The sequence below is a fragment of the Nannochloropsis gaditana genome (assembly GCF_000240725.1).
Source record: "Nannochloropsis gaditana CCMP526 unplaced genomic scaffold scaffold238, whole genome shotgun sequence".
In the NCBI taxonomy this organism is placed as follows: Eukaryota; class Eustigmatophyceae; order Eustigmatales; family Monodopsidaceae; genus Microchloropsis; species Microchloropsis gaditana.
In genome coordinates, this window is record NW_005803715.1 from 20,691 (window position 1) to 39,993 (window position 19,303).

The 19,303-nt window shown below is 52.9% G+C and overlaps 6 protein-coding genes across 6 annotated transcripts; 4 read left to right on the forward strand and 2 right to left on the reverse strand.

Annotated features, from left to right (window-relative positions):
• Positions 1-1,821: 1,821 nt before the first annotated feature.
• On the forward strand, positions 1,822-4,227 carry HTPG (molecular chaperone HtpG; the record flags this gene model as incomplete). Its single annotated transcript, XM_005855277.1, has 2 exons — positions 1,822-1,983; positions 2,202-4,227. Exons 1-2 carry the CDS (start codon positions 1,871-1,873, stop codon positions 4,225-4,227), a joined length of 2,139 nt encoding a protein of 712 aa, XP_005855339.1. The 5' UTR covers positions 1,822-1,870.
• An 875-nt stretch (positions 4,228-5,102) lies between these two features.
• Positions 5,103-6,056, reverse strand: NGA_0094200 (4-nitrophenyl phosphatase; the record flags this gene model as incomplete). Its single annotated transcript, XM_005855283.1, has 1 exon — positions 5,103-6,056. The coding sequence occupies one exon, from the start codon at positions 6,054-6,056 to the stop codon at positions 5,103-5,105; it is 954 nt and encodes a 317-aa protein (XP_005855345.1).
• A 462-nt stretch (positions 6,057-6,518) lies between these two features.
• DGAT2 (diacylglycerol acyltransferase 2) lies at positions 6,519-8,073 on the forward strand. The gene is made up of 3 exons (XM_005855276.1): positions 6,519-6,985; positions 7,210-7,530; positions 7,625-8,073. The coding sequence occupies exons 1-3, from the start codon at positions 6,536-6,538 to the stop codon at positions 8,048-8,050; spliced, it is 1,197 nt and encodes a 398-aa protein (XP_005855338.1). The 5' UTR covers positions 6,519-6,535; the 3' UTR covers positions 8,051-8,073.
• Positions 8,074-8,501: 428 nt separating this feature from the next.
• On the reverse strand, positions 8,502-9,320 carry NGA_0094000 (unc-50 family protein; the record flags this gene model as incomplete). The annotated part of the gene is made up of 1 exon (XM_005855281.1): positions 8,502-9,320. The coding sequence occupies one exon, from the start codon at positions 9,318-9,320 to the stop codon at positions 8,502-8,504; it is 819 nt and encodes a 272-aa protein (XP_005855343.1).
• Positions 9,321-10,249: 929 nt separating this feature from the next.
• On the forward strand, positions 10,250-11,502 carry NGA_0093800 (uncharacterized protein; the record flags this gene model as incomplete). The annotated part of the gene is made up of 3 exons (XM_005855279.1): positions 10,250-10,400; positions 10,494-11,384; positions 11,486-11,502. The coding sequence occupies exons 1-3, from the start codon at positions 10,253-10,255 to the stop codon at positions 11,500-11,502; spliced, it is 1,056 nt and encodes a 351-aa protein (XP_005855341.1). The 5' UTR covers positions 10,250-10,252.
• Positions 11,503-15,819: 4,317 nt separating this feature from the next.
• NGA_0093200 (uncharacterized protein) lies at positions 15,820-18,236 on the forward strand (the record flags this gene model as incomplete). Its single annotated transcript, XM_005855275.1, has 2 exons — positions 15,820-17,739; positions 18,228-18,236. The coding sequence occupies 2 exons, from the start codon at positions 15,820-15,822 to the stop codon at positions 18,234-18,236; spliced, it is 1,929 nt and encodes a 642-aa protein (XP_005855337.1).
• Positions 18,237-19,303: the final 1,067 nt, after the last annotated feature.

Here is a 19,303-nt window from a genome sequence, read left to right on the forward strand (position 1 = left end):
AAGAACGGGGCCAGAAGGGACCAGGGACGGGTTTCTCAAGGTGGTGGTGCGGAGATCGGATGACTGCGTGCTCGGCTTGCACTATCTGGGCCCACACGCGGGAGAGGTGATAGAGGGATTTGCAGTGGCCATGAATGGGCAATTGTGTGCGGGAAATGGGGCTGGAAAGAGCCTCACCTACGCACAGCTTGTGAGCACGACGGGTATACATCCATATTCTGCGCTTTCGGTCATTCAAAGCTCGCGGCTAACAACCCTTAGCCCCGGTCAAGCTTAGTCCGCAGTGGATCAGAACAACAAGGTGAGGTTTGTACGATAAAATCATCTTAGTCTATTTTTCTCGTCAATGTCATACACGTTTTAGTCGTAATTCGTGCTTAATGGCAAAGTTGCTGATTCTTTCTTTGCATACTCTTTTGTACTTCGTAAATTAATGCCCACACCATCAGACCCAACTTGTCATTTTCACGCACTCTTGAAAATTCACACCGTCTCTTACCGTGTTTTCCGCGGCGAACTTCGGGCACGTCGTCCACCGGCAGCTAATAAAAACCCGACCACAACCATCATAATCGCGTGTAACCCCGTGGCAGCCTCATCAAGCGTGCCTTCCAAGTAGTACCCATAGGATGCATCCACTACGATGACAGAGTGGTAGAAGAGGAAGGCCGACAAAATGATGCGTTTCGTTTTAGCGTCGAGTTTCATGATGGCGGCATATGCGACAATAGCCTGGACGATAATGCTGAAGGCGAACCACCGAAGGAGGGATCGTTCACTATTGTTGTAAGATGCACGCCTAGCAATGTACGGAAAGACATAGTGCGGCTGCAACAAGAGGATCAAGCCGACGATACCCTCAAAGCCGCCATGAATTATAAGAGCAAGGTCCAGGTCCAATGCCACCATCCCTCAACCCTTTGTAAGATTAGGAGGAAGGAGAAAGCAGTGAGTTTGACATAACCTTGACACGAGGGAAACAAAACGAGCAAAAGCTTCTCCAGACGGCGATCTCTATCGCCCCCGAGGCGACGGGACGGTCCCGATTGGACGGCTCGGAACGGTCCCAGTAGGACGGCTCGGAACGAGCGGGGTGAACGGCTCGGAACGGTCGACGGCTCCTTCGACGAAGGCCATCGAATGTTCTGGATATCTGACATGTTCCGTGGGCACCACAATTGTTCTATTTTCGACGTCAGTCTCTGAGTGGTGGTGGCATTTTTTCACTGTCTACGCTTGTACTGGTGCGTACATTTGGTATTTCATCTGAGAGCATAAATTACTCAATCTGTATGCATCGGGGAAGGATTTCAACTCTGCGTGCATCACTTTTTTTGCTCGAACAAAGCGCAGGAAGCAACGAAGGCTGCTTCTTTCTTTTTCCTCTTGCGATATTTCTTGCAAGGAGTCTGTAAGAAAGCGACTTGCTTGCGAGAGCAACGTTGTAGGTAACATATACTCTCTCGTGTTGTACTGTTTATTGACGTGCGGTCAGTTCTGTAGGGTTTTTGGTGCAGACAAGGATTTTCTCATGCCGTTGTGTGAGTGTGTGGGTGGGGCAGGGTGCACTGTTTTTGACACCAAATAAAAACAACCCTTGACACGAGGAGGCCAGTAATATTTTCCCATGTCGATGAAGATATGTCTGCCCAGGCCTTCGTCGTAATGTTGGAGGTAGTCATTGGATGTGGAATGATGGGCGGGTTAAATACGAAAACATCTTCGCCCCTATGGAAGGGGAAGGGTGGGGGGCAAATGAACTCCCGTCCTATTCCCATGCCCGGCCTTCATTGAGATACTTACTCTGTTTCCTCTATGTATACAGAACAGCCTACACAGATTCTTTCGGAGTAAGCTAAGAGAAGCAACCATGTCTGGCGATGCCGAAACATTTGCCTTCTCGGCGGATATCAATCAATTGCTATCCCTGATTATCAACACCTTCTACTCCAACAAGGAAATTTTCCTTCGCGAACTCATCAGGTAGGTGAAAATGCTCGTGCTCTGAACGCACAGATTCTTTTTGGATACTGCGGTCTAGCCCTGCACCTCTGACGATTTTCTGTCTGTCTGAGTCCTTTGCACCATCACGTGAGGGGCGCTGCTGGTTTCTGTCTAGTGAAGCTAGCCTGACGGGCGACAGGTTTACCGTTTCTTTCAAGTTGGATCACTGAGCTCACAGACCCTTGGCACTATGACAGCAATTCTTCGGATGCCTTGGACAAGATTCGTTACATGTCTCTGACGGACAAATCCGTGCTGGACTCGGAGCCTGAATTAGAGATCCGCCTGATTCCCGACAAGGCGAATGGGACCCTGACCATTGAGGACACGGGGATCGGGATGACCAAAGCCGACCTGATCAACAATCTGGGGACCATCGCCAAGTCCGGCACGAAGGCCTTCATGGAGGCCCTGCAGGCAGGCGCCGATATCAGCATGATCGGGCAGTTCGGCGTGGGTTTCTACTCGTCGTATCTGGTTGCGGACAAGGTGGTGGTGACGAGCAAGAACAATGACGACGAGCAATACACCTGGGTGTCCGAGGCTGGAGGTTCCTTCACTGTCACCCCCGACACCTCCGGGAAGCCGTTGGGGAGGGGAACCCGCATTGTCCTGCACCTGAAGGAGGACATGAAGGAATATCTGGAGGAACGCCGCATCAAGGACCTGGTCAAGAAGCACAGCGAATTCATCGGTTTCCCCATCAAGCTGTACGTGGAGAAGACTACGGAGAAGGAGGTGACGGACGACGAGGCAGAGGAGGAGGAGGAGGAGAAGGAAGGGGAAGAGAAGCCCAAGGTGGAGGAGATGGATATGGAGGACGAGAAGGAGAAGAAAGAGAAGAAGACGAAGAAGATCAAGGAAGTGACGCACGAGTGGGTCCACTTGAACCAGCAGAAGCCGATCTGGATGCGGAACCCGGAGGAGATCACACAGGAGGAGTACGCGGCTTTCTACAAGTCCTTGACCAATGACTGGGAGGAGCACGCGGCGGTGAAACACTTCTCGGTGGAAGGGCAGCTGGAGTTCAAGGCGGTCCTTTTCGTTCCCAAGCGTGCGCCCTTCGACATGTTCGAGGGAGGGTCCAAGCGCAAATGCAACAACATCAAGTTGTACGTCCGGCGGGTCTTCATCATGGACAACTGCGAGGAATTGATGCCGGAATACCTCCAATTTGTCAAGGGCGTGGTCGACTCGGAGGATCTGCCTCTCAACATTTCCCGCGAGACGCTCCAGCAAAACAAGATTTTGAAGGTGATCCGCAAGAACCTGGTGAAGAAGTCGATCGAACTCTTCAACGAGCTGGCGGAAGACACGGAGAAGTACAAGAAATTCTACGAAGCCTTCGCCAAGAACATCAAACTGGGCGTGCACGAGGACTCCACGAACAGGGCCAAGCTGGCCAAGCTTTTGCGGTACTACTCGACCAAGTCGGGGGAGGAAATGACGGGCTTTGACGACTATCTGGCGCGCATGCCTGAGAAGCAGCCGGGGATCTACTATGTGACAGGCGAGAGCAAGCGCGCGGTCGAGAACTCCCCTTTCCTGGAGAGGCTGAAGAAGAAGGGGTACGAGGTCCTGTTCATGATCGACCCCATCGACGAGTACGCGGTGCAGCAGCTCAAGGAGTACGAAGGGAAGAAACTGATTTGCGTGACCAAGGAAGGGCTCAAGATCGACGAGGACGACGAGGAGGAGGCCAAGGCCTTCGAGGAGCTCAAGGCGAAGACGGAGGGTCTGTGCAAGCTCATGAAGGAGGTCCTGGACGAGAAGGTTGATAAGGTTGTGGTGTCGCCCCGACTGGCGGACTCCCCCTGCGTCCTAGTCACGGGGGAGTACGGATGGTCGGCCAACATGGAGCGGATCATGAAGGCACAGGCCTTGCGTGACTCCTCCACCTCGGCGTACATGACGAGCAAGAAGACGATGGAGATCAATCCTAAACATCCCATCGTCAAGGCCTTGCGCGAAAAGGCGGAGGCGAACCAAACAGACAAGACCCTCAAGGACTTGACCTGGCTGCTGTACGACACGTCGCTCTTGACCTCGGGCTTCTCGTTGGACGACCCCAACACGTTCGCCTCCCGCATCCATCGGCTGATCAAGCTGGGCTTGTCCATTGACGAGGAGGTGGAGGAGGAGGGTGCCGGAGGCAAGGACGACGAGTTGCCCCCCCTGGAAGAGGGAGGTGAGGGAGAGAGCGCGATGGAGACGGTCGATTAAGGACGTGATGTGTGAGGAGAGGAAATAGGAAGCCTGAAGGTTGGTGGCTGGGTGAGCGAAGACGGGCAGTCGGGGGGAAATATGTGTTACTTGTCAAATTCTGGAGTCTTAGATCTGAGGACCCTTTGAGAGAAATTGGGTTTTACAGATTAGACGAAAGAGGTTCGAGGTGAATAACTCGTTTTCACGTGGCTGTCGGGGGAAGGGCGAGAGCTGGGAACAGGGAGAAACGAGGCAGGTGCCGCAGCATGTTTCATAACTAACGGCGTATCAGAACCAGTCACAGAATTTCGCAAAGAGAAGTGCGTAGGTTGATCTTTTTTCCTCGATCGTGCCGTGTCAAGAAGGAGTATCCAGATGCCAAACGCCGGAGGGCGATCTTAGAGGAAGGAACAGAGGCCGAAAGGAAAGATGGTAGTATGTAGGATGTGTTATGAATTCTCCCCTCTGCTGCAAGAGCCCACGACCTTATGAGAAAAGAAACCCGAAAAACGAGGAAAACAACTCATGCTACGTAGACGGTGGAAGTGCTCTTTTTTTAATCTTGATTTTTCGGGTTTGATCTGTATTTTTCGGGTTCGATCTGTTTCGACACTGCCATGCGGCCACCCTGTCCCTGGATAGGAGTGATGGGCAGAGAGAAAAGACAACTTCCACTGCCAGCTCACAGAAAAGAATGTGTAGACGCACAATAACCGTTGGGAGAGAAGCTCAACATCACAATCATGCGCTGCTCGCAGTACCTTCATACCTAGCGTGCTCTCACCCGCCAATCCCTCCATAGTCCCGCGCCGTTACATTCCCCTTCTCCCCCAGAGACGTATTATGCATCAATACATATGGCTCCAGTTTGCCCCCCCAGATACGCCAGTGGCCTAAGGGAAAAAGTCGGCGATCGAAGAGACGAAGAAGTCGGGATGGATCTTGTTGGCCGCGCCCAACAATTTCTCCTCAGAGGTGACCCCACTCAGCGTCAGGACCGTCTTCAATCCGTTGTCCTTCCCAAACAAAATGTCCGTGTCCAGTCGGTCACCAACCATGCAGATCTTGTCCTTGGGAATCTTATATTTATAGACGATGTAGTCGATCATCAACGGGCTCGGCTTCCCTACGAGGGTCGGCTCCTTTCCTGTGCATCCTTTGATGCATCCCACCATCGATCCTGCGCCCGCCCATTCCTGGGCGTCAGTCAAGTGCGTGACGGCGTCCATGTTCGTTGCGATGAATTCCGCGCCGTTTTCATTGATGGCCAATTGAGCGTACTGGATTTTATGGTAGTTAAAGTGACGATCAAAGCCCACGACCACGGCACCCACATCGTGATCGATCTCCAGGGCATACCCCGGCGTCAATTCGATCGTTTTACCTTTATCTGCCGGACCGCCAATGTGCGGAACACCGATGAGGTCCAATTCTTCCCCGATCCCTACCTCTCCAATAACGTAGACTTTCTTGCCAGTTGCCTTAAAATTCTTCTGCTCCAGGTATGCAGCAGCCGCAAAAGAGGAGGAAAAAATTTCTTCGTCCTGCACATCCAGCCCAAGAGACGAAAATTTACTCTTGTAGCCTTTACGGCTTTTAGTTGAGTTGTTGGTGACAAAAAACATCCGCTTTCCCATCGCTCGCAATTTCTCCAGCACAGATGGCACTTTGTCGATCAACGAGTCTCCTCGCCATATCACGCCATCACAATCGAATATAAACACGTCGGTGTTCTTCAGCAGCTCCTCTTCCGGGGATGTGAGACGCTTGACCGATGCAGCTCCAGGCGTTGCCACCGTGGCCATCATAGATGAGCTTCCGCGCCGAGCAGCGGCAGCATTGGCCATAGCTATCGGGCTTGATGATGCACGTAGTAAACGAGGCACGGTGAAAGCAGAACAGGAGCCGACACAAAAAGCAAGCATCCCCAAGCCGAACGTGTTACGCATGATTTGATGCCTGGTAAATCCAAATGATGATCGGAAAAAGAAGGATTATTTTACGAGCTGTAATACTCGCAAGAGGTGATCTCAGGACTCAAGCTTACGTAAGAAAAGAGATCATGAAGCGCTTGGCATAATTTTCCTGCGCCCACGAGAAGGCGTACAACAGACTTCATCACACAACAATACGAGTAGCGTACCACGGTCTGCACGGGGCCTAAAAAGACAAGGAGTCGGAAGAGGGCATGCATTTGTGTTAGTTCAAATCCGATGACGTTGGCGTCGCTGAGGCCTCGCCGGCATTTTCTCGATACGGAAATCGTCTCCTCACCGCCCCGGCGGAAAATGACCAATTACATCACTCGGACAGGGACAGCGTGATCATGGTGCTTGGGGAGGGTAGCAAAAAAACTGATGGCAAGTCGACCGATCCAGCAAAAGCGACCGAGGAGAAGCGCGTCCCCGCCCCGCTGCGAGAGCGCAAAGGGAAGAAGCAGGAAGGGAAAGACTTGCGAACCCCATCTAGCAACCTGAAACCTGCGCGTTCCCCCACGGAGGTCGATTGGAGTTCTTTTCCCGAGGGAAGCTACACACGTTTTGGGCATGGTGGGGATTGGTGGACCTTCTTGAAAGGCACACTTGCCATTTTAACAGTGTGGGCAACCTGGTTAGGGGGGGGCACTTCACCCGTATGGATGGCTTGTTTATACATGCATGGGTACCGAGTTGCATTCTGGATCCTGTTGGGCCCTTTACTCTATCCGCTTTTCCTTCCTGTCTCAGCCTGGCCTGCATTTGTTCGTTTCGTGTTGGACATGGCCGGTTATTTTGAGGTACGGATACACCGTCGATTGAGGGGGGAGGACAAGAGAGAAAGTGAGGCGGAGTGCGGAAGAAAATGTCCTTCCCAATAGGAGTTGGTCTGAAAAGCTGATCATCTTTGTCTTCCGTGAGCATGGGGGTCGAGATCGCGCAGATCGAGTCTGCGTGGATCACCATTCTCTTTTTCCCTAACCGCTTTCCTCCTCCCTCATCTTCTCCTTCTTTCACCCGTCAGGGTGGGGCCGCCATGTACGTCGAGAATTCTTTCAAGGGCAGGAATGTCAACGGTCCAATCATGCTGGCCATGCATCCCCATGGGATCATGCCGCATTCCTTCCTTTTGAACGGCGCAGGCCGGATTCATGCCCAAAAACCCGAATTTTACCTCCCCCCCCACTACCAAGACATGTCCCTGAAATCGACGGGGGTGGCGGAACCGCTCCTCTTTCGCATCCCTTTGATATCTGCCTTTCTGTACTTTTTTGGATGCGCGGAGCCGGCGTCGAAGGCGATGATGCACAACATCTTGGAGCGGCAGGTGCCTTTTGGCATTTTGGTAGGTAGACCCTCGGGCTCACTGGCGGGTGTGGTTGGGGGCAATGGAAGAGGAAGCTCACCTTGTGTCTGCTTTGGATCCCATGTGCTCACAGGTGGGAGGCTCGGAGGAGATTTTGCTGATGGAGTATCAACGAGAGAATGTCTACATTTTGGAGCGAAAAGGCTTCATTAAATACGCGTTACAGCACGGCTATACTATCGCCCTGGGGTATTTGTTCGGAGAGAGCAACCTGTACCACACCATCACCTGGGGCCGGAAGCTCCGGCTTGCCCTTTTCAAGCGCTTCAAGATCCCAATCTTCTTCGCCCGGGGACGCTGGTTTTTCCCCCTACTGCCCGAACGGGCCACCCCCCTTAACGCCGTGGTCGGAAACCCCATCGACCTGCCTCGGATCGCCGACCCGACCCAGGAGGACATAGACAAATACCACGCGATCTATATCGAGAAGCTCACGGACTTATTTGAGCGGAATAAGGCTGCCTTTGGATACCCGGACCGGGAGCTGCATCTGTTTTGAAAGGGGGGGGGCACCTCCTTGGGGCGGCAGACGGGAAAAGACTACGAAGGGGTAGTAGTCGGCAGGCATGCCGTGTCAGTGACCGGACACTTCCAGGGTGGTAGTTGTTGTTTGGGTGATTGGTCAAGGAAGGGGGGAAGGAGGGGCCAGGTCTGGATGGGTTTGGAAGTAAAGGGGGTGTACAGTGTGGGAGAGGCAACGGCGATGAATGCCTGATGGGCGACAAACCAAACAGACAAAAAATAACGATAGACAAGCAAGTGCGGATTTGTCACGCGGGGATGCTAGCATCGCCTGATCCTCCTCCAGATCCTCTTTGCCATGGGGGGAAAGTTCTCATCCTATCCAACATTACTTTGTTCTCTGTCCTTGCGGGCCGCGTCTCGGTGGAGGCACTGCTTTACTCCGCTATTTTCTTCCTACATGCTACCTCTACGCGGCTGAAGCCGCCTCATCGGTAGTAGAGCCTGGCCATGGTCCGCGTCGCTTGGATCCGGTAGGGCTCCCCGAGCATGCCTAGGACTAGGAACAGGAAGAAGAGGAGCACAGCCAGGATGGACGGGTAGAGGAACACCTCGGTCCGGTGCAGGAAAGGCAGGGCGCGGTAGCCCAGGTGTGTGACGTAGAAATACACAGCAAAGGCAGCCCCGAAGATGGCGTTGGAGACGATCAAAGCCATGAGGGAGGGGCGGAGGAGGAGGGGAAGGAGGAAATAATGGAGGACGGAGGTGAGGAGGAAGAAAGGCAAAAACGCGTTGCAGTGGATGTCGAAAGCGTAGCGCCACTCCACTTCCTGTTCGACGCTGTGCGACCGGAGCTCTAAGAGGTACCGGTTTGCCACTGACCGGCACACTGTCGCCACGACCAAGCCTACCAAGAGCCAGTCGAAAAGAATGGCACGCAGAGCCAAAAAGAGGTAATGAACTGGACCTCCCCGCACGTGGAAGGCTAGGGCGTAGGCTGAAGAAGAAACAAGCAAGAAGGCGATCTGTATGACGGCCAAAGCCGGGTCATCCCTCGCCCAGTGATTTTTAGTATGTTTTCTGTAGGAAGCCATTTTGTACATTCGCTGAGGGTGAGAAGAGCAGAGCATCAGGATGTCTTCAAACGCCGCGTCGAAGTCCATCTGGTTGGGGTCAACAATCCTCCGCAAATACTCCAGCAAGCCGCTGCTCCCTCCTCCCCCGCCTCCGCTGCTACTGTGTCGACGGTAGTGTCCTGATCCTGTGTAGTGCGGCGTACCGAGCCCACCGACTTGGTAAGACCGCATGTGTGTCTAGCCTGCGTCCACGCAAGTTGTGCAATGCTGTCGAGTCTGTCAGTAGATCCAAGCTTGTATCAAATATACACGCGATGGTGGGGGAGCTGGGGAGGTCTCCGAGGGAGTCCGTGTCTGCTGTAGTGGAGGGAAAGTGAAGTTACAGAAAAGAAAACGGGAGGTTGCACGACACCAGGAGACCGTAAGATGACGAGCATGCCAGCCTCGATAAGTGCACCGGCAGTCTACGAGAAACCGTCGCAGCCAGTGAGCATGGTACCACGCAATTTGGGAGCAACCCTGCAGCATCTGAGGACTCACGGGAGCGACGAGTCTTGGCGATCGCCTAGTTTTCTTTTCTTCGCCGAAACTGCTTTCCTTCACGGGTGTGTGGGCGAGGCCGGAGATCAGGTTTTCCCTCTTTACCTTGGACGACCGCCCCGAGGTCGTTGTGCGCACCGTACACTGGTGAAGGCGTCAGGAAGTCCACTTGGGCACACTTTACCCAGGCCTACAGTGTTAGATTGGGTACTAAGCGACATGGGGAAAGAAATAACCCCTAGGTGTTCTAAATCAACCTCCGATTGTAGTGTCTCAGCTCTGCCGTTACATGGAGGCATTATAAACAATATACGCATCATTCTGTTTTTCATCCTGGCCCGAACAACGGGGTTCTCTGATGAGAACTTTATGACCACTGTGCTACCTCGTTGGTGATGCTTGGCTAAAGTTCGTCTTACGATGAACACGCTTGGTCAGGTTTTTAAGTATTTCACACCCGTGTGTCCTGTCATTGTCTACTACGAAATGGGAGTGTGATTATGTGGACGTGACGACATTCTCGTTTCTTTTTCCATTATCCCACAGCTCTATGAAAGTATATCAATACTGCAATCGATTGAAAAAGGCAACATAGTGGCGTCTTAGTTGCCCTAGTCCATAAAATGGTCTGCTCCCGGTCTACGCAGGTGATTAGCATAGTGCTAGGAGCATCTTGTATTTGTTGGTATTCAATCATCACGGGCAGCGGAACGTCAAGAGGTGAAATTTTCTTGTTCAAAGCTGTAACGATGACAGCAAAAGACCTCTCGGGTATGCCTTTTTTCCCTCCTACTTTTCGGGGATGAGGATAGTGTAAGCTCTGACGAAGTCTAGAATTCATTTACGAACGATTACACAACACAGCCTCCGATGTCACTGACTGCGGAAACGCTAGCGGCATCGGAAGCAGCAGCATCGATGCTCGAACAGCTAGCGGGATAAATATGACAAATCTGGCTTGTCCAGCATTTGACGACCGGCCAAGCAGGTTCCCCTCTAACTTTTGGTATGTGAAGAATCCTAAGACAAGTAGCAGTACCCTCGCAGGCGTATTTCGTAGCGTAGCCGCGCATCACGCTGTCATCATGCTCAATCCGGCTAAAACACATATGAGCGTCAAAGAAGTGGAAGATACCAAGCAGAAGGTTATAAGTGCAGTACAAAGTCGCCACAGTGAGCCACCTCGACTGGGCCTGTCCAATCATGTACGATTTAACTCAGGAATTCGTGATACCCTAGAGTTGAACGGGCCTCTCTTGTTATTTACCTCAGTGAGGGAGCCAATTGATCGATTTTATTCCTTCTTCATTGAGCAATGCCAAAATTCGAAATTCGGAAAAAATGTAGACTGCTTTGGTGAAGCAGTGGATGAGAAACTCCAAATGGCTACCACAATGGAGCCGAATTCTCAGCTAGCTGTCATTCGAGGGAACGCAACAGACATCAAGAGTGCAGTAGCTCAGTACGACTTCATTTTCGTCCGAGAACGCTTCGACGAGTCTTTGGTAGTGTTCATGATATTATATGGACTGGATTTCGCCGACATCGTCCATTTATCGTCAAAAGTGCGCACGGGAAAGTATCCCGGCGCCGCCAAGATGCCACCGGCGCTCAACGACCTGATACGGACCAATAGCCAGGAAGATGTAAAACTATGGGTCACAGCAAATGCCCTTTTGGATGAGAAAATTGCGGGCATAAATGAAAAATGTGGAGGTGAAGCTTACATGGCGTCTACGTTAGCCGCATTTAATCGTCTGCAAGATACTGTGGCAAATGTGTGTCGCGAGCACAAAAAGTGGTACTCGGACCACGGATTTTCGACAGTCTTCACATACTGGGGTGACAATGGACAGGCACCAAGGTGCTGTGATTTTGTTGTCCGGCGGGAAATCCATAGATGGCAAAACGAAGGCCGAAACCATGCAATTCAAGTCGGAGGAACGGCGGGGGCATCATCGAATTCATCAGGAGGAGATGTATCGAGCGCTTACAAAGCAGACGCTTTTGCGATGCCGAAAAAGACACTATTGCGGAGTGAGCAGCACTGATGGATGATCTATATGAAGCTTATGGACAGAACCATTTTCTTTTGTAATGTCTGATGATTTACATGGCATGAACAAAAATACGTCTTTATGAGCTCGGACAATCGAATACATCACGAGCTGTTGCGCAGTCAAAATTTAACATTATTTCTATGTACACTCCAACTTGTTCTCAACCTGTGTCATTCAAATATTCATCAACTTTTGTTTCTTCGTGTTTGTGACCAATGATATACTTGTACACATGACCCTCCTTGTGCTCACTTTTTGTCATTGATATATTTATCAACGTTTCTTCGTGTTTGTGACCATACTTACTTGTGCTGGTTCCATGTTTCTCGTAATTACATGTAAAATATTTCGAGTGCCTGGTCGCCGAAATACTTTGGCCATGAGGCATATGACTGGAAACAAAACCGTGATGGTTGCTGGAAAGTCATAGTGAATTCTTGATTCGCATTTTTACTGGCTTGCTTTTATTAAGCCATCTGTCGCCCATATGAGGGCCACGTCGACGACATCGGCGTTTTCTAGCGCCTACCACCAAAGAAAAATAATAGCATAAAAGCAGGAGTACAAAGCTACCATGTACCACACGTTTCTGTGCGAGCCAGTCTTCCTTCTCGATGGGTTAGACTTCGCGGAGCGTGTACGCAACGAAGCCAGCTGGAGACTTGTAAACTCAATGTAATATTTCGTCCCAATATCTGCAGGAGCGTTTTCGATATCTTCAAGGTCATGATATTACTTAAATGCATTCAAGGTCGCGGCTGTATGGTTCAACTATATAGAAAAAGGTGATGTATCATTTTGATTGTCCGTTTGAACTCATGATTTTTCTGGAATGCAACCAAGGACGCGGCCATGCGAATATATCACTTGGAACACAGGAATTATTCATCTTGATTGTGTGTTTGTGCTCATGAAATCCATGGAATGCAATTAAAGCGATTCGTGCAGTTTCAATACGGATCCAAGTTTGTCGATCTGCTGAGGGAATACAACGACATTCCTTTCCTTTCGTCGTCTTCCAAGTTCCTTGTTTCTTGGTGGTCGACGCCTACCTTATCACGTGTCGGGTAGGTGATGGTGACTCAAATTGGATGCGTAGATAAAGCAATCAGCGCAACGTTATAATTTCTTTTCTTTCATGTTATTTTTCAAGACTGCGTGGAGCCACAGTTTATGGGAACCGCCGGATACGTTCCCATCTTATGGGAAAGGTCCTTGTCAGCCAATAGATGCGTCGCCGGGACGTGTAGCCATCCGCCACAAACGACAAGACAAAAGCTGTACTATGCTCCCACTTCCAGTCAATTACAGCCCAGGTACACCCCTCCTCCGCTACCGAGATGTGCCAAGCCAGGACGTCACGTGGCAACTGCCTACCTCGGCCGTCCCGGTCCTAGGGACATGCCTGTAGCGGCGCAGCAACAACTTAGTGTGCGGTTCATGTTGGCCAGGTCCCCGCATGCTGTCCTTGGATTTATCTAGAGCCTTGAAAAAGGCCCAAATCTCCCCCAAATGAAGGTGGCCATGTAGACGATAAATTCCTGTCACGGCTGTCATTTTTCCCCGTAAGTGAACGTGCAATGCAAAATGCTTTCTGTACCCGAGTTTCCCCTTCACTTGCCAAACTTGAGCTCAGGGTAGCTCTCAAGAGCGTGTTTTTTGGAATTGCTGGCGGCATGATCTAACACAATTGTCGTCGGTTTTACGCCACACTCTGACAGATTTATCGGGGTGCATCGCGTTGGTGTGACGCTCTAACCTACCATAGGGATCACCTAAATGCGAAGTGATATAGAAGCATGGTATATGAAACCTGCGTGCGTCCTCGTAGCCACATCGAAGTCGCTTTCGCCCGGAGTCTTTCATGCGAGTTGAACCCACCACTGAGTCTTGCTCGCTCTGTGAAGAAAAAGTTCTCCGCATCAGAAGCAGTTCAAGTAATTAGACAAAGAGAAATTCTTAGTTTCGTGGTGCGCGGAAGCACTATCCAATTGGCCCGGAATCCCGCATGCCTCGTTCGGCGTGACTCACGGGGCCGTTACCTTTCAAAGTAACGGTTGCCCGAACCTCCCCTAACCGCCTTCCAACCTCCTCGTCCCTGTAGCAACCACTCAGCACCTACATTTTTATGTGCCTTGCCAACTTCAGAACTTCTACCGGCCCCAATAGGTATCAATCAGTATCTACTAGTAGTATTCGTGCGCTTTGCCAATGTATGCCGAAGTGCCGCAACCATTCCCTGTACGACACGCTACGACCGACTTTGGAAGGCTCTTCCAGGATTCCTTGCATAATACCCATCGCAAAGAGCCTGCTCTTAGTACGAGGGACGGAGGAAGGAGACAGGTTAGAAGGACGACGCTGACCAATCACACGTAGTTTCGTACTCCTCCTGACAGCGAGTCGCAGGTGGTGGCGCCTGCGTGAGGGCGGGCCTGTGCCTCAGCTCTCTGAAGGCTAGCATGGCTTTCAAGGACGTCGATCAAGAATAATCTAGAGGCATTCACCCTCCTATACATAGAGCAGACAGTTATGCTCGTCACGCTCGCTCGTTCGATCTTTCGCACTCTCTGCTCCTCTCCCTTTTTCTTCTCTCTCCTGTTTCTCTCTTCTGTACTTTCCTCACAAACACATACACAAATACGTATACATACAGGAAAGCGGATGGAAAATAAAGAAGGAAGAAGGAAGACTCAGATGTACTGGAATAGATTTGTTGAAATTTTTAGAGGTGTGAGATCAGACCGGATAAAAAATGAGGCCGAAGAAAGAGCGTGCATGCTTTTTGGAGAGGCGGTGGAGGAGGACCTATTCGAAAGTAGGTACCTAGACTCTGATGACATGGACTTTAGGTCCGATGTTTCCGAGGACGAAATGGGAGCCATTTCACGCTTGTCATAGGACTCGTGGGAAAGCACGCCAAAGCAAATGAAAAGGAAGAGGGAGGCGGACGCGAAGGACGTGGACGCGGAGGATGAGGACGAGGCTGAGGAGGAGGAGGAGGATTAAAAGATGAAGGAGGAGATGGAGGAGATGGAGGAGGAAAACGAGGAGGAAACAGAGGAGGACGAGGAGGAGGACGAAACGAAGGAAGGAAAGGTGGGGGACAAAACGAAGGAAGACGTGGAAGAGAAGAGGAAACGGAGGAAGAGTAGCGAAATGAAGAGAGAGCCACCGCGTGCAAAAAGAATCTTGGGAAGAGCATGAGGGAAAAAATAGAAAGGAGAGGAGAAAAGAGCAAGGCTAGGTGAAGGGAGTAGGAGAGCGCCGACGTCATGATGGTAACAATAGTAGCACAAGAAGAAGAGAAGGAGGACTAAGGGAGAAGGAGGAGTCTGACATGGCTGTAAGGGACAGGGAGAGAAAAATGATGAGAATAGGGAGGGATGAGAGGTGAAGGACATGGAGGACATAGTATATGTGTCTCTGGGTGTCTCTATACATGTATATCCCTGCAGCTAAGGGGGGGGGGAGGAGAGCCCATCCTGTCGCCCCCCATGTTTCATAACCCTGCCACTACACATGCAAGTACGTCGATTGCGGCAGCAACAACAAAATGATATAATTAGCGCAATAAAATACACACAGAGCGATAAATCGACGAACAAAAAATAGAAATCGTGAACGATGGATCGATATATCGATCGGAAAATGCGACGAAACGATTGCTCCAGGACTCAACATTTGCTTGGCTATGACCGATAATGTGACCGATTTATGCGATATGCTTCACTATTCACGCTTAGATGTGATCGGTGCTTTTGATAGCCCCGAAGTATGATCTGTTGAAATGTTGTTGAGCTCAATTTCCTTAGCCATGATTGCTTTATTTATGCTCTCAGCCCTTCGCGTTCTTGAGCTCAATTTCCTCAACCATGATCGTCCGGTCATGATATCTGTCCTTGCGTTGTTGAGCTCATTTTCCAAGACTGCTACATTGATTTTGAAAGCGCTGAAGTGGTAGTAACGGAAATTTTGTTGCGATTCATGTACGGTCAATTTGAGCAATCGACAACTTGTTGACCACCTCAACCCGAACGCTCAATCAGCCGTTGGGACGGCCTCTGTACGTGCTCTCCTTTTCCCTTTCGCACCTTTGCAAGGTATCAACAGGCATCGATCTACACACAATGGACGATGAGGACATCCTCCTCGACAGTCGTGCTGTAGGGGGCAAGCGTGGAGCAGATTTGGGGGCTCCTCTTTTGCTGCCGAGCTCATCAGCAAGTGGAGGAGACCAAGGGGGTTTTGGTGCAGCGTACGTCCCTGCCACGGTGCGGCGGCGACGGCTATGGTTCGACAACGTGTTTGGGGTGATCTTTGGTATATTTGCCTTCGTCATGACTCTTTTGGCCTTGACGATAGGCGTCAAGGCGGTGATCAACAGGCGGACGCCGGCTGTGGTTGTATTGGATGAAGGTACCTCAAGCGTGGACGACCCCGCCCATCCCGGCACTCGGCACGCCACCTACGAGGGCTTCAAGCTCTTCTCGGGCCTCGCACTGATTTGTACTCTGGGCGTGGTGCTTTCTGCGTTATGGTTGCAGGTGATGGTGACTTGCTCCTCTGCCCTCTTGACCTATACCCTCATGGCTGTGGCCCTCCTTGGTCTTTTGGCTGGCACAGCGTTCTTCGCAGGCGCCAACCCTTGGGCGGGCGTTGTCACCCTTCTTGTGACAGTGATCGCTCTGGTCTATTTCCAGCAGCTCCGGAGGCGCATGGCCTTTGCAACAGCCAATTTGAAAATCGCGTGCAGGGCCCTATGGGATAGCCCCCCCTTGTTGGGCGTCGGAGTGGGTCTCCTGCTTCTGCAAGTGTGCTGGGGGATACTCTGGGCACTGGCTTTGATGGGTGCGGCGACAAATGCGGACCTGGCGACCCTGCGGGACCCGGTTTCGGGCCAGGTGTACCCCATGAGTCAATGCACGACCTATGAGACCCTGGGTCCCAACGGGAATTTTACGGCCGCCTGTCTCCACACGGGTCAGACCTGTCTGAAATGCGTGTGTGGGAGCGGGATTAGCGCCGTGACCGTCTGGGAGGATCGTTCGTGTTTTGCCTACAAGCTGTACGCGGGCTGGCTCGTGGTTCTGCTGGCTGGCTTCTTGTGGGGAGGCGCGGTGGTCCGCAACGTGGGGCATTGCACCGTGTCCGGGACGGTGGGGACCTGGTGGGTGTCGGGGAGGGAGCGGGGAGCTGCGTCGGTGGGGAGTCATTTCCGACGGTCCTTGTCCACCTCGTTTGGATCCATTTGTCTGGGTTCCCTGCTTGTGGCGCTCGTGCAGACGGCCCGGCATGTTCTCTTGAACGCCCACCGGGCCAACCAACGGACGGTGCAGAGCAACACCATCACGGCCATGCTGGGCTGTCTCCTCGTGCTGGTCGACCGGGCGCTGGCCTGGTTCAACCGATACGCCCTCGTGTACGTGGCTCTGTACGGGTTGGATTTCATGTCGGCGGGCAAGGCGACGACGGAGCTCTTTCGTGCCCGCGGGGTCACCGCCCTGGTCAACGACACCATGATCGAAGGCGTCCTATCCCTGGGCGTGGTGATCGTGGGCTTGCTCTGTGCGTTGACGGGGTACTTGTACGGGAGGGATTGGGGCATAAGCCAGGCGAACGTGGCGATTCTGGGAGTGTCCGGCGCTTTTATCGGCGTGGGACTTGCAGGGGTGGTGTCAGGTTTAGTGGAAAGCGCCGTTTGCACCACCTTTGTCCTTTTCGCGGAAGACCCGCAGTCCTTGGAGATCAGCCATGGAGGGGAGGCGTGCGAGGAGCTGGTGCAGGCCTGGGAGGATGTGTTGCAGGGGCCCTTGTCGGGGATGGGAGGGATGGTGGGAGGGGCCGAAGGAGGGCGTGGACAGGGAGGCTTCAAGCCACCGGTGCCGTCTCCTTCGCCACTTGAGGGCGATCGACCCTCGCCCTCCTCGCAGGCCCCCTCCTCGTCCGCTGTGGGCCCGGGCATGGTCCCGCCTTACCCCTCTTCGGCCTCGGTGAATCCTGCGGGAAAAGGGAAACGAGCGAGTCCGCCCCCGGCGCCCGCGACAGCCGTAGAGAGGGCTGTGGCGAATTTTGGAGGTGGGTCCTCTTTGTTGTTCGGGAGGGGTGGAGGGAGTGTGAGTCGGACGCCGACCCTGGATGTGGGGGAGGAGGAGCAAGAGGAAGAAGGGGGAGGGCGGGGGGGAGGGCGGGAGGGAAGGAGGGCGGGAGGGCGAGGGAGAAGGAGGGATGGAGGCAGGGATGCATGGGGAGGAGGACGTGGAGGAGGTGTGATTAAAGGAGGAAATGTGAAGTTGTGAAGAGTATGTACTGCAAGCAAAAGACGGGTGGGAGGTAAAGCAGGAGAGTGCGTGTAAATAGGAGTCACATAAAGATTGAACAAAGTCGGAGAGGAAACACAGGAAATTGAAGCCGCATATATTCAGAATCTCCACAAGCTGGGCGTCGCTTATCGTACATTGAGGCTGTATAACTTGCAACCCCGCTACGGGCACTTGACGGGTCTTTTCTCTTCTTTTTCGCCCCCAACGTGCCGTAGGCGCGGTAGAGCACCATGCTCTCATTCCACCCCGCGGGCCACGCCAGGCCTCTACCTCCGACCTAGCTCTCTCCAGCCCCCCCCCCCCCTTCATTGCCTCGCCTCACTCCTTCCAATGCCCCCCTTCCTCCCCCAACGCCCTCCCCCGCCCCCTCCTTGAACCCTCTCTCCCGTGTAGGTAGGCGCCGGCACCACGCTCACGGGACTGGGCGCCTTTCCGGTCACGCTGCTCTGCCCTGCTGCCTGCAGAGCCAATGCCGCCTGGGCGAAGAGGGCGTTCACGTCCCCAGGCCGGTCCGAGAAAAGCATGGTGTGGGACTGGGAACCCATCAGACCGTACATGCTGATATACTCCTTGGCCACCTGCAGCTTGGCGGCGTCCTGACCTTGCGCCTCGCCCAGGCTCTCCGCCACCACCCGGATGGACTCGGCGAAGGCCTCCGCCTTCACACGGATCGCCTTGGCTTCTCCCTCCCCTTCCAGGATGTACTGCTGCTTGCGGGCCTCAGCCTCGTTGGTGGTCTTGATCAGGTCGCCCTCGGATTCGTTCCTGAGTTTGATCTTCACCCCCTCCGACTGCAACTCTTGTGCCCGCTTCTCCCCCTCCGCCTTGATGACCAACTCCCGCCGGTGCCGCTCCGCCGCCGCCTGCTTGTCCATGGCATGCGTGATCGTCTTGTCCGGGCGGATCTCCGTGATCTCGTACCGCTTCACCTCCATACCCCAGGCCGTACACGCGTCTTGAATGCTCTTTCGGATCATTTCGTTCAACCGACTCCGGGCGTGCAAAATCTCGTCCAGCTCCAGCTCACCGAGGGCCGCCCGCATCGCCGACTGCGCGCATTGACGCACGGCGTACAAGGGATTGTAAGAGCCGTAGGCGGCCTGGGCTGGGTCCACAAATTGCACGTAGAGGATGCCACTCACGTCCACCGAGACGTTGTCCTTGGTGATGGCCGGTTGCGGGGCGATGGCCATGGCTCGCTCGCGCATGTCGATGCGGTAGGCGATGCGGTCCACGTAGGGGATGGCTGGCGCGGGGGACAGGGTAATAAGAGTAGGAAGATGGGGGCGTA

What these genes read in the sequence shown, in the direction of transcription:
- DGAT2 (XM_005855276.1), top strand. Translation starts at nt 6,536, where the DNA reads ATGGTGCTTGGGGAGGGTAGCAAAAAAACTGATGGCAAGTCGACCGAT. An exon ending in ACATGGCCGGTTATTTTGAG is followed by an intron (nt 6,986 to 7,209) that starts GTACGGATACAC and finishes TTCACCCGTCAG; the next exon opens with GGTGGGGCCGCCATGTACGT. An exon ending in AGGTGCCTTTTGGCATTTTG is followed by an intron (nt 7,531 to 7,624) that starts GTAGGTAGACCC and finishes ATGTGCTCACAG; the next exon opens with GTGGGAGGCTCGGAGGAGAT.